The 11661-nt window shown below is 44.8% G+C and overlaps 1 protein-coding gene across 1 annotated transcript in view; it reads right to left on the bottom strand.

Moving 5' to 3' along the window:
- Positions 1-1338: 1338 nt before the first annotated feature.
- camlg (calcium modulating ligand) overlaps positions 1339-11661 on the bottom strand; it is a 17711-nt gene continuing 7388 nt past the window's right edge. Inside the window, exons 3-4 of the mRNA XM_070877215.1 lie at positions 7343-7408; positions 1339-2337 (exon numbers count right to left, since the gene is read on the bottom strand). Of these exons, the coding sequence (XP_070733316.1) occupies positions 2146-2337; positions 7343-7408 (258 nt within the window). The 3' untranslated portion in view covers positions 1339-2145. The remainder of the gene's footprint in view (positions 2338-7342; positions 7409-11661) is intronic.

The following is an 11661-nucleotide window of genomic DNA, read 5'->3' as shown; positions in this document are numbered from 1 at the left end:
TTACCATTTTGTTTTGTCTGTGTACACATATGTTCCTTGTCTTTTCCCTTGACCCCCCCCCCCCCCCACCTCATTACAGAAACAATTCCTGAATTATCTAGTGTCCTCTGCTGGAAATGTATGTGTGAATGCCATGTGAGGATCAGACTAGGCTTGATGTCATGCCTCTTAATCAAATAACTTCCATAAATTGTCTTCTGGCACTATGCATCAACAGGATGCACCACTTGGAAAATAACAATGGACATCCAGTCAGAGGAAATCACCAACAAATTTGATTTGTATGACATGAGATTTTACTTAAGGTCCCAGTATTTTGAGCTTATAAACATAAGGTGGCATGTTTTGCAGCCACTAAAGCAGAAGAAAATGGGCAGGTTGTCCATCCCATACTACACAAGCACACATTGGGCCCAAGTTTCAGGTGGTGTTGCTCCTATTTTTTTTGGAGCAACTGGTTTAGTTTGGAGTATCTTAGAAATCGCAATTCTCGGCATTTAGTTTGCTCCAGTTCTAGTGAGTTTGTTTAGTTTTGTTTTAGTTCTGTTTTTTTTCCCCAAAAGGGGGCATTACCAGCTACTTACACCTGTTTTGCAAGTTTAGACAGCAAAAAGTTACTCCAAATTAACTTAGAACGGAGTAAGTGTCGACTTTTGTACACTCAGAAAAACCTTGCGACAACTTTAGAATTAGGCGCGGGTAAGCCAGAGATGGGGAGGGGGGGGGGCGGTTGGAAGGGAAGTTAGAGGGAAGCTAGGGGATTTTCCAAAGCTTTAAACACTTCACTTAAAAATAAAAGAACCATCATCAATAATAGGCCAGGGCTAGGGGCTGCGTGCTTCGGGCCCCTCCCACACAGCCAGCAGCACACGCACACAGAACCTGGGGGCCAGGAGCTACTGCGCACGTGCGCAGCTGCCTACACTCTTTTTGGCCCAGGGCTGTAGCTCCGCCCCCCCTGCTGTTGTGCTGCGTCGCGCTAAACAGGGTGCTGCACTCGGAGAATTGCGAGGTAAGTTTTTGCCGCGCTTTTCATTCAACAAAATAGCCGGGCCTCTCGGAGGTGCGCCGTTCTAGCGGATATCGGAAACTTGGGCCCATTGTATGGGGAAAATTCGATGGTGTCCTTGGATACTCCCACCCTGCTGATTCAGACTGCCCCTTTTCTTGAGAAGGGCACTGTGGATTGCACAGATGAAAAGTTTATTAACTTCCAACACTACATAGCTGGATAAAGAGGACACCAGGAAGTGCACTTCCAACTTTCAAATGACCGTTTATACCAGTGGCATGTTTTTTGGATAGATTTGCACAAATAATTAGACTAAATATATAAAGTGTTATGCATCTAACTTTTAATGAATTTCAAATTGCACAATGAAAATGTTCACTCTGCTTTTCAACAGCCAGCTTACAGAAAACACATAGTATCCAACAAGTGGCTACAAATATAAGATAATCTAATATAAATACAAAACATGGGTCAAATAACTTAATCACAGTCACAATTAAAGAAAAATAACACACTGGACAGTGGATTCTTTCTAGTAAAGCACGGTCCCAAACAGATGTCAGACAAGTAGGCTATCAAGCAGTCAATAGTAGTGTTAACTTTTCAAAATAAGATATACATTTGTATGTTAAAGGCTGCTTGTTGTTGCACCTCTGTACTTCAAGTTACAGTACTTTTTGTACTATAGATGGCTTATAAGCATACAGATATATGTGCATGTCATGTATATACGGACACAAACACGAGATTTCTTTTGTACATTTTGAACACAGCTTTCTAGTCGACTGTACTAAAGCATCATTTGATGTCAAACTCTGTATACTGAATTAAGGTTAAGGAAAAATGTTTCTTGAAGTTCTTCGTAAGAAACAGCAATTTGAAGAGTTGAAATGCCTGGATAATAGATTTCGAAGCTTGCAACAATTTATTTTTGTCTGTTCTAATTTTTTTCTTTCAACTAGTATTTCTGGGCAGGGTAATTCAGAAAAAAATTGCGAGCCTGCGACAGCCTGAAAGAGCCAGTGCCTGTTAAGACTGAAGGATTGAATGGCAGAGACAGTGAAAACTGCAAAGTTAGATGAAACAAAGATTATAATGTTCTCATTTCCTTCCCCCTCCCATGCTCAATGACGTCAAGGCAAATCAACACCAATAAAGACAAGGATTTCATGAGAAAAGATAAAGGTGAAAAAATAGACACAGAGGTCTGCAAACACATCTCCCATTTTGCCATACGTATCCATTGAGCGATTGATGACCTCAGCAGGGATTCCTGACAGAAGCAGAGCAGCAGTCAATACCGTAGTCTTCACCTTCTTTTCGCTCTACAAATGGAGGAGATTTAGTTATCAGCATTTTTTTCCTCCATTCTCATACATTTTTGCAATCACTTAAGTTTGTGGTGGGGAGGTGAAAAATGACCTACAACTGATACTATGTCAATATCAGAATGAATGTTAGCATTAAGTCAAAATGCTTCAATTATCATTATTAATCCTCAGCATCACACATTGTCTGCAAGGGCAGACCAAGCAACCAGCAAAGACAATCCCTCAAAACAAGGATGACTTGCTTCCACGCCAAAAAGGGATGAGTTCACAGGTGTTTCAATGAAGGACCTAATATTACTGGTCCCGAACTACATCTTGAAGAGTGGAAGATGCCCGAACATGGATTTTTTAACGTGTGGTAGCCATTGCACACTAGCTACCACACGGGCTTGACAGAGCTAGGTCTTGGTCCAGTGGCAAGGATTAACCAAGATGACTGGTGATCAGCTCTGCTGCATGGACCTAGCGCGCACACATATCGCAGTGTGGGCTGGCCTGTGCTGTCCCTGGGCCCTCGACTCTCTTGGGCCCCAATCACATCCCTCTACAAACTCTTGCCACTCCTTCGCCGCTCCTGCTCTAACTGCCCGCACTGCAATCAGCCGTCTCCCTCCTGCAGCAGCACGTGCTGCTCCCGGAAGTGGCCGGGCCACCGCAGGCTGCTCCCTCTAATGGCCCCAGCCTGCTGATGGTCTTGCAGGCTGGGACCGCGCCGATTTCTGGGCCGGGCCGCCGTACGCTGCTCCCTCCAACAATTACCAAGTAACAATGCAGTGCAGTCCACGCATGGAAATGTTGTGAATGTATAGAGAGAAAATATTGTTTTATAAATAAAAACTTTATTTATTTTGTGAAGTCAGTAAATGAAAAAGGGCCCAAAATTGCCCAAGAGTAGCTTCGTTTTTTTTGGGGGCAACTTGATTTTTCTGGAGTATCTTAAAAACCCCATTTTGCACATTCAATTTGCGCCAGTGTAAGTGAGTTAGTTAGGATTTTTTAAGTTTAGTTTTGTTCAAAAGGGGGCGTTACCAGCCACCTACGCCCGTTTTGGCCATTTAAGCCACTTTGGACAGCTAGTAGTTGCTCCAAACTAACTTAGGCCAGCGTATGTGGCCACTTTTGGCCGCAGAGAAAACCCTTGCGGAGAGTTAAGAAATCAACGCAGGTAGCCAGAGATAGGGTGGGGAAGGGAAGCGGAGAGGACCTTGCAAAGCACTAAACACCTTCACAACAACATTCAAGAAGCATAAAAACCATCAATAATAAATAAAAAATAAAACTTATGTCTTACTTTCCTAACTCGGCCCGGGAAGTCAGCGGGCTGGCCGGTGCGAGAGGCCACTCGGTCGGGGATAGGTGCGGGCAGGCCGACCGGGCGGGAGAGCACAAGGAACTGGCCACAGGCTCGCAGAACACACAGAGGCAGGCTGGGCTGGGCTCGCACAACACACAGGTTGCAGGAATCAACAGACAGCGGCCCGGGCGAGAGGCCACTCGGCCTGGGATAGGGACGGGACTCATCGGGTCTCACGCTGCAGCACGCATCATCATCATCATCGAGGGGCTATTGCGCATGCACGAACGCTCTAATGCGCATGCGGACAGCTGCCGGCACTGTTTCATGCGCAGGGCCCTAGCTCCGCTCCCCCAATGGAATCGTCATGCCGCGCCAAGCCCCGCGAGAGTCGACAGAGCGGCCAGAATCCAGGGACATCTTTTTAACGCCGTTTTGAGCCTAGGAAGTCGGTGCATCTCACGTGAGTGTACCGAAAAAATGGGTGGGCCAAATTTGGGCCCTTCGAGATAGAGATACAGAGCCAGAGAAGTAGGGCGACAGAGGGAGTGAATGGGAGAGCAGCAGATAGAGATTTGGGGGGGGGGGGGGGCAAGGGTGAGCAACTGGAGATTGTAAGGGTAGTCAGAGATCACAATGAGCAACTGGAAATCACGGTGCAGGGTGGTGGAGCAGTCAGTAATCATGGGGGGAGTCAAGCATCAAGGGATCCAATTGTGTGTAAAGAGATTGGGGTCCTTCTGAAAGCAGGTTGGTCGCCCACCACCCAACCTATTTCTGTTAAAACGGGAAATAGGTGGGTTGGAGAAATTAACCTTTTGTTTTAAACCTGCCCCCAGCCCACACGTACTTGGGGTTTAAAATTCCTCCATAAAAGTACAAAAGCAAGGAAGTTATGCTAAACATGGCACCACACTTTACGAAGGATGGCATGGCCTTAGAGAGGGTGGAGAAGAAATTTATTAGAATGGTACCAGGGTTGACCAGAGGATGCAAATTTAAGGTAATTGGCAAAAGAACCAGAAACGACATGAGGGGGGAAAAAAAATTACGCAGCAAATTCTTATGATCTGAATGCACTACCTGAAATAGTGGTAGAAGCAGATTCAATAATAACTTTCAAAAGGGAATTGGATAAATACTTAGAACACAAGAACATGAGAACATGAGAAATAGGAACAGGAGTAGGCCATACAGCCCCTCGAGCCTGCTCCGCCATTCAATAAGATCATGGCTGATCTGATCATGGACTCAGGTTCACTTCCCAGCCCGCTCCTCATGACCTCTTATCCCCTTATCGTTTAAGAAACTGTCTATTTCTGTCTTAAATTTATTCAATGTCCCAGCTTCCACAGCTCTCTGAGGCAGCGAATTCCATAGATTTACAACCCTATGAGAGAAGAAATTTCTCATCTCAGTTTTAAATGGGCAGCCCCTTATTCTAAGATCATGCCTTCTAGTTCTAGACGCCGCCATTGGTGGAAACATCCTCTCTGCATTCACCTTGTCAAGCCCCCTCATAATCTTACGTTTCTAAGATCACCTCTCATTCTTCTGAATTCCAATGAGTAGAAGCCCAACTTACTCAACCTTTCCTCAAAAGTCAACCCCCTCATTCCCGGAATCAACATAGTGAATCTTCTCTGAACTGCCTCCAAAGCAAGTATATCCTTTCGTAAATATGGAAACTAAAACTGCATGCAGCATTCCAGGTGTGGCCTCACCAATACCCTGTATAGCTGTAGCAAGACTTCCCTGCTTTTATACTCCATCCCCTTTGCAATAAATGCCAAGATTCCATTGGCCTTCCTGATCACTTGCTGTACCTGCATACTATCCTTTTGTGTTTCATGCACCAGGACCCCCAGGTCCCGCTGTACTGCAGCACTTTGCAATCTATCTCTATTTAAATAATAACTTGCTCTTTGATTTTTTTTAAGTGCATGACGTCACACTTTCCAACATTATACCATCTGCCAAATTTTTGCCCACTCACTTAGCCTGTCTATGTCCTTTGGCAGATCCTTTGTGTCCTCCTCACACATTGCTTTTCCTCCCATCTTTGTATCGTCAGCAAACTTGGCTACGTTACACTCAGTCCCTTCTTCCAAGTCGTTAATATAGATTGTAAATAGTCGGGGTCCCAGCACTGATCCCTGCGGCACCCCACTCGTTACTGATTGCCAACCAGAGAATGAACCATTTATCCCGACTCTCTGTTTTCTGTTAGTTAGCCAATCCTCTATCCATGCTAATATATTACTCCCAACCCCGTGAACTTTTATCTTGTGCAGTAACCTTTTATGTGGCACCTTGTCAAATGCCTTCTGGAAGTCCAAGTACACCACATCCACTTGTTTCCCCTTTATCCACTCTGTTCGTTACATCCTCATTCCAGCAAATTTGTCAAACATGACTTCCCCTTCATAAATCCATGCTGACTCTGCCTGACCGAATTTTGTTTTCCAAATGTTCTGCTACTGGTTCTTTAATAATGAACTCCAACATTTTTCCAACCACAGATGTTAGGCTAACTGGTCTATAGTTTCCTGCTTTTTGTCTGCCTCCTTTTTTAAATAGGGTGTTACATTTGCAGTTTTCCAATCTGCTGGGACCTTCCCCGAATCCAAGGAATTTTGGTAAATTACAACCAATGCATCCACAATTCCTGCCGCTACTTCTCTTAAAACCCTAGGATGCAAGCCATCAGGTCCAGGGGATTTATTGGCCTTTAGTCCCATTATCTTACTGAGTACCACCTCCTTAGTGATTGTGATTGTGTTAAGTACCTCCCTCCCCCCCCATAGCCCCTTGACTATCCACTGTTGGGATATTGTTAGTGTCCTCTACCGTAAAGTGGAAAAAATGACAAGGCTATCGAGAAACAGCAGGGGAGTGGGACTAATTGGATACCTCTTTCAAAGAGCCGGCACAGGCATGATAGGCCAAATGGCGTCTTTCTGTGTTGTAACATTCTATGAGCTAGAGAGTGAGAGAGAGAGCTAGATAATCAAAGTTACATACTGAATTTGGACAGTAGATTATGGGTAATTTCCCTAGTCACTTCATTTGGTGCCATTTTACTTTTTCTTTCTTCCACCCAATCTGAAATAGGGCTGCTATTTTTGTCTGTTGTCATTAGAAAAACTAAATGGGCTTTTAACCAACTGACATGCCAAATATATGCTTAGAACACAAAAAGGAGTCACAGCACACTCAATTTTGAAAAGGAAGTTGTTTTATGACTAATTTTCTAATCAAGTTGGGTAAAACATTCTAAACAAAGACTTTTTTAAGAACTGTAAGAAATCCAAGCATTCCTAGATTAGTTGGGCAATATTAGTATATAAGCTGCTTTAAGGAGGATCTAGATAAATGACTGCTTACGAAACAGATTCAGAGGCACAAGTCGCACGCTATCCTTTTCTGCCCCAAGGTGGGTTGGTTTTACAATTAGAACTTTCTATCCAATTTAAAATCCAAGCAAAATGTCAGGTTTATTCTCTAGGATGTTTTGCTTGTGCTTATTTGCTTCTTCCAAGAGATTAAATAACTAGAAAGAATTTAAACAGTACAAATTCAAAGAAACAGGCTCTGTGGCCTAAATGTCATTTTCATACTTTGTGGGGTTGTTTTTTGAAGATACAACCCCACTAAATTCAGGTCAAGCATAAATTATGCAACAGTTCAAGAATTAAATCTTACCTTTGGAAAGTACTTTGACAAACCCATATATGCAAGTTGAAGAGTCAGAAATGGAGCAAAAATCGCCTGTAAAATATTTTGAAAAAAATAACATTAAAACAAAAAGCATTAATTACATTAAATGGGGAAAAAGCTGTGGCGTGGGACTATATTGGGCAGCTCTTTCAAAGAGCCAACACAAGCGTGATGGGTCAAATGGTCTCCTGTGCTGTAAGATTCTATTGAGAATGTAATTTGTACCATAATTGTAAAAATTCAGAAACAATATTTTTTCAGCTATTGAATGGAAAATATATGTATGACTTATGATAACTGTACAAGTGCTGTAGTTCATCTACAATTATTCTAGATTTGTAATGTCATTTTCTGTGCCTAGTGCATTAATTACTGGACTTCTCTACAATAGCCTTACCACACTTACAAAGGGGACAGACTAATTATCAAAAATAAAAATGAATTTTATTTAAGAAACTGAGCAGGTGACAAATGTTTTGTAACCCAATTCTTGTTATTAATCAGAACATCCACGTTCATTTCTTGATAGTAAGGGACTATTGTCCCAATGCAGTCAGCAGCAAGTAGAGTACAATTGAAAACCATTGCCTCTGATCTGCAAGCTGTAAAAGAAAAAGCAGCTCACTATTGAATATATTTTCACTAAATGGATAACGCATTCAGTAAAACTCCCCAAAAAGGACTTTTCAGGTTCTAACATTTAGTGGTTCAGCAAATATCATGGTGCACCAATACTGTCGGGCTACTGCAAATTCAACTCCTAATTATATATACAGGGGTACAACTTTCTGTATAGAGGTGTACAATTGTTTCAATATTTTTTTTTAAAGTCCAAGAGGTGCAGAGTTGGAGGTCCAGAACCATTCCACACACCAGTGTAGCACAAGACAACTTCCTTACTAACGAAAGGTTACCGACCTGAAGCGTTAGCTCTGTTTCTCTCCACAGATGCTGCCTGTCCCGTTGAGTATTTCCAGCATTTTCTGTTTATATTCCTTAACCCAATTCTCAGTTCAACAAAATAAATAACTTTTAATGAATAATTTACTAAAGAAAACTGATGAAGAAAACATGTTAGTCATTGGAAGCTATCGAAAGATTTAGCCTGAAACTGTCAGAGAACGTGGAAAGGAATGGAGAGAGAACAAAAGTACAAGAGTTCTGTTTTTCTATCCAGGCTCATTCTTCATATCCTCCATTCTACAGGTTCAGCAATATTTCCTACATGGGTTGCATCTTGTGGCAGTTACATCAGATTTCTTGGTAAAACTGGCTAGATAAGGGATTCAATTCTCATATTTGCTGTTACATGACTAGTGGTGGCAACCTTGCAGTTGTGAAATCATAGAACAGTGCAGCACAGAAGGAGGCCATTCAGCCCATCATGACTGCGCTGGCTCCTATGAAGAACATTCCAGTTAGTCCCACTCCCCTGCTCTTTTTTCTCCTTTAAGTATTTATCCAATTCCCTTTTGAAGGCTACTATTGAATCTGTATCCACGACCCTATCAAACAGTGTATTCCAAATCCTAGCATTTGTTGCTTAAAAAAGATTTTCTTCATATTGCCTCTGGTTCTTTAGCCAATCACCTTAAATCTGTGCCTTCTCGTTATCGATTCTTCAGTCATTGGAAAAAATATTTCTCTATTTACTCAATCTAAACCCTTTGCAATTTTAAGTAGCTCTTATCAAATTGCCTCTTAGCCTTCTCTGCTCTAAGGAGAACCACCCAGCTTGTCCAGAAAACCCCCAGCTTATCAGAACAAATATCTTCATTCTAAATACCTCACAGGAATAGAAGGGTAGTCAAGTCTTGATCAAAGAAGCTGTACCGTGCAGAAGGGGGGGTGGGGGGAACCCCACAGCTTTGCATTGTACTTCTGTTAACCTCGATGTAGAAACTCAAAACAAGTGTACCTTCATTTTTGTAATAATGTCATAGTCAGTTTGATGCCAACGGTCCTTGGTAATTCTGAGAAACTGCAGTACACTTGTGGGTGTGGGAAGAACAGAAACAGCACGCTTTGCATTATTCATACTCAAAGTGTTAACTGAGCAATTTTTAGATTTTAAAACGATCTATAGGTATTTGCAAAGAATCTATCCACCCAAGTTTTCACAGCAGTGGTCACATTTCAAAAAGTGTCAAAAGTACAAAAAACACCAACAGGCATGCTGATCAGCCATGGGAGAGAGAAGCTTGTAGATTGTTCTGGGGCAGAACATATCCAAGAACTTGGCATCTACAAGCTTTTCTCTAACAGGGCCAATTAAGACAGCAGTGGTTTTAAAAGGGCAGGTCAGATTAGCAGCTAAACATTATTAGTCTAGGGTCTGCAGCACATTCATACGCAAGGCCTTGGAGAGTTAGATTTGATCTATAAAACTATATTCTAAACATTTCTACAAATAAATATTCCGATTTTGTTTAAACTTTGGTATTTGATGTTTCTGTGACCTGCAAGGATGAAGAAGTTAGTTGTAGAACTTCAAACTGGTTTGAAAATAAGTCAATACATTGGTGCACAAATGCACCTTCTCAGGGTGACAAGGCATCCATAGCATCTCTTGTCCAGCTTTGGTCTAAGGCTGCCACTATTGCCATCTCTCTCCTCTACAAGCAGACATAAACTCACTGTTTCTATGATAGCGCAAACAATGGAGTGATTCTGTCTTCTTCAACTTCTTGCACCATTTAAAGGGGCCAAGTTTCGGCCTGAGTTGCTCCTGTTTTTTTGCGTGCTGGTTTAGAATGAAGCATCTTAGAAATTGCAATTCTCGGCATTTAGTTTGCTCCAGTTCTAGTCAGTTAGAACAGTTTCAGTTTGGAACAGATTTTTTTTTTTTCCAAAAGGGGTCATGTCCAGCCACTTACGCCCATTTTGAAAGTTTAGGCAGTAAAAACATATTCCATTCTAAGTTAGTTTGGAGTAAGTGTAGATTTTTGTACTCTCTGAAAAACCTTGCCAACACTTAGAAAATCAGGCGTAGGTAATGTGGGGGGGGGGGGGGGAGGTTTAAAGGGAAGTTTACAAACAATAAACACTTCAGTTTTACAAATAAAGAGCCATCATCAATAATAAATACATCAATAAATCAATCAAAAAAAATGAAAAAAAAATTAATAAATAAATTTTAAATCAATAAATAAAACATTTTCTACTTACCGACTGCAGCACCGGGAGCCCTCCAACAGCGTGCTGGGACGGCACCCCCCCCCCCCCCCCCCCCAAGTGTGTCTCTGTCAGTGTCTCTATCTCTCTGTCTGCCTGTGTGTGTGTCTCTCATTCTCTGTCTGTCAGTGTCTGTGTTTCTGACAGCGAGGAGAGTGAAAGGGAGGGGGAGGGGAGAAGGGAGGGAGGGAGGGGGAGGGGAGAAGGGAGGGAGGGAGGGGGAGGGGAGAAGGGAGGGAGGGAGGGGGAGGGGAGAAGGGAGGGAGGGAGGGGGAGGGGAGAAGGGAGGGAGGGAGGGGGAGGGGAGAAGGGAGGGAGGGAGGGGGAGGGGAGAAGGGAGGGAGGGAGGGGGAGGGGAGAAGGGAGGGAGGGAGGGGGAGGGGAGAAGGGAGGGAGGGAGGGGGAGGGGAGAAGGGAGGGAGGGAGGGGGAGGGGAGAAGGGAGGGAGGGAGGGGGAGGGGAGAAGGGAGGGAGGGAGGGGGAGGGGAGAAGGGAGGGAGGGAGGGGGAGGGGAGAAGGGAGGGAGGGAGGGGGAGGGGAGAAGGGAGGGAGGGAGGGGGAGGGGAGAAGGGAGGGAGGGAGGGGGAGGGGAGAAGGGAGGGAGGGGAGGGGGAGGGAGAAGGGAGGGAGGGAGGGGGAGGGGAGAAGGAGGGGAGAGAGGGGGAGGGGAGAAGGGAGGGAGGGAGGGGGAGGGGAGAAGGGAGGGAGGGAGGGGGAGGGGAGAAGGGAGGGAGGGAGGGGGAGGGGAGAAGGGAGGGAGGGAGGGGGAGGGGAGAAGGGAGGGAGGGAGGGGGAGGGGAGAAGGGAGGGAGGGAGGGGGAGGGGAGAAGGGAGGGAGGGAGGGGAGAAGGGAGGGAGGGAGGGGAGAAGGGAGGGAGGGAGGGGGAGGGGAGAAGGGAGGGAGGGAGGGGGAGGGGAGAAGGGAGGGAGGGAGGGGGAGGGGAGAAGGGAGGGAGGGAGGGGGGAGGGAGAGGGGAGGGGAGGGGGAGGGGGAGAAGGGAGGGAGGGAGGGGGAGGGGAGAGGGGAGGGAGGGAGGGGGGAGGGGGGGGAGGGAGGGAGGAGGGAGGGGGAGGGGAGAAGGGAGGGAGGGAGGGGAGGGGGAGATGGGGAGGGAGGGAGGGGGAGGGAG

Source organism: Pristiophorus japonicus, chromosome 4, assembly GCF_044704955.1.
Source record: "Pristiophorus japonicus isolate sPriJap1 chromosome 4, sPriJap1.hap1, whole genome shotgun sequence".
Taxonomy (NCBI): domain Eukaryota; kingdom Metazoa; phylum Chordata; class Chondrichthyes; family Pristiophoridae; genus Pristiophorus; species Pristiophorus japonicus.
This window is presented reverse-complemented; position numbering and strand designations above follow the sequence as displayed.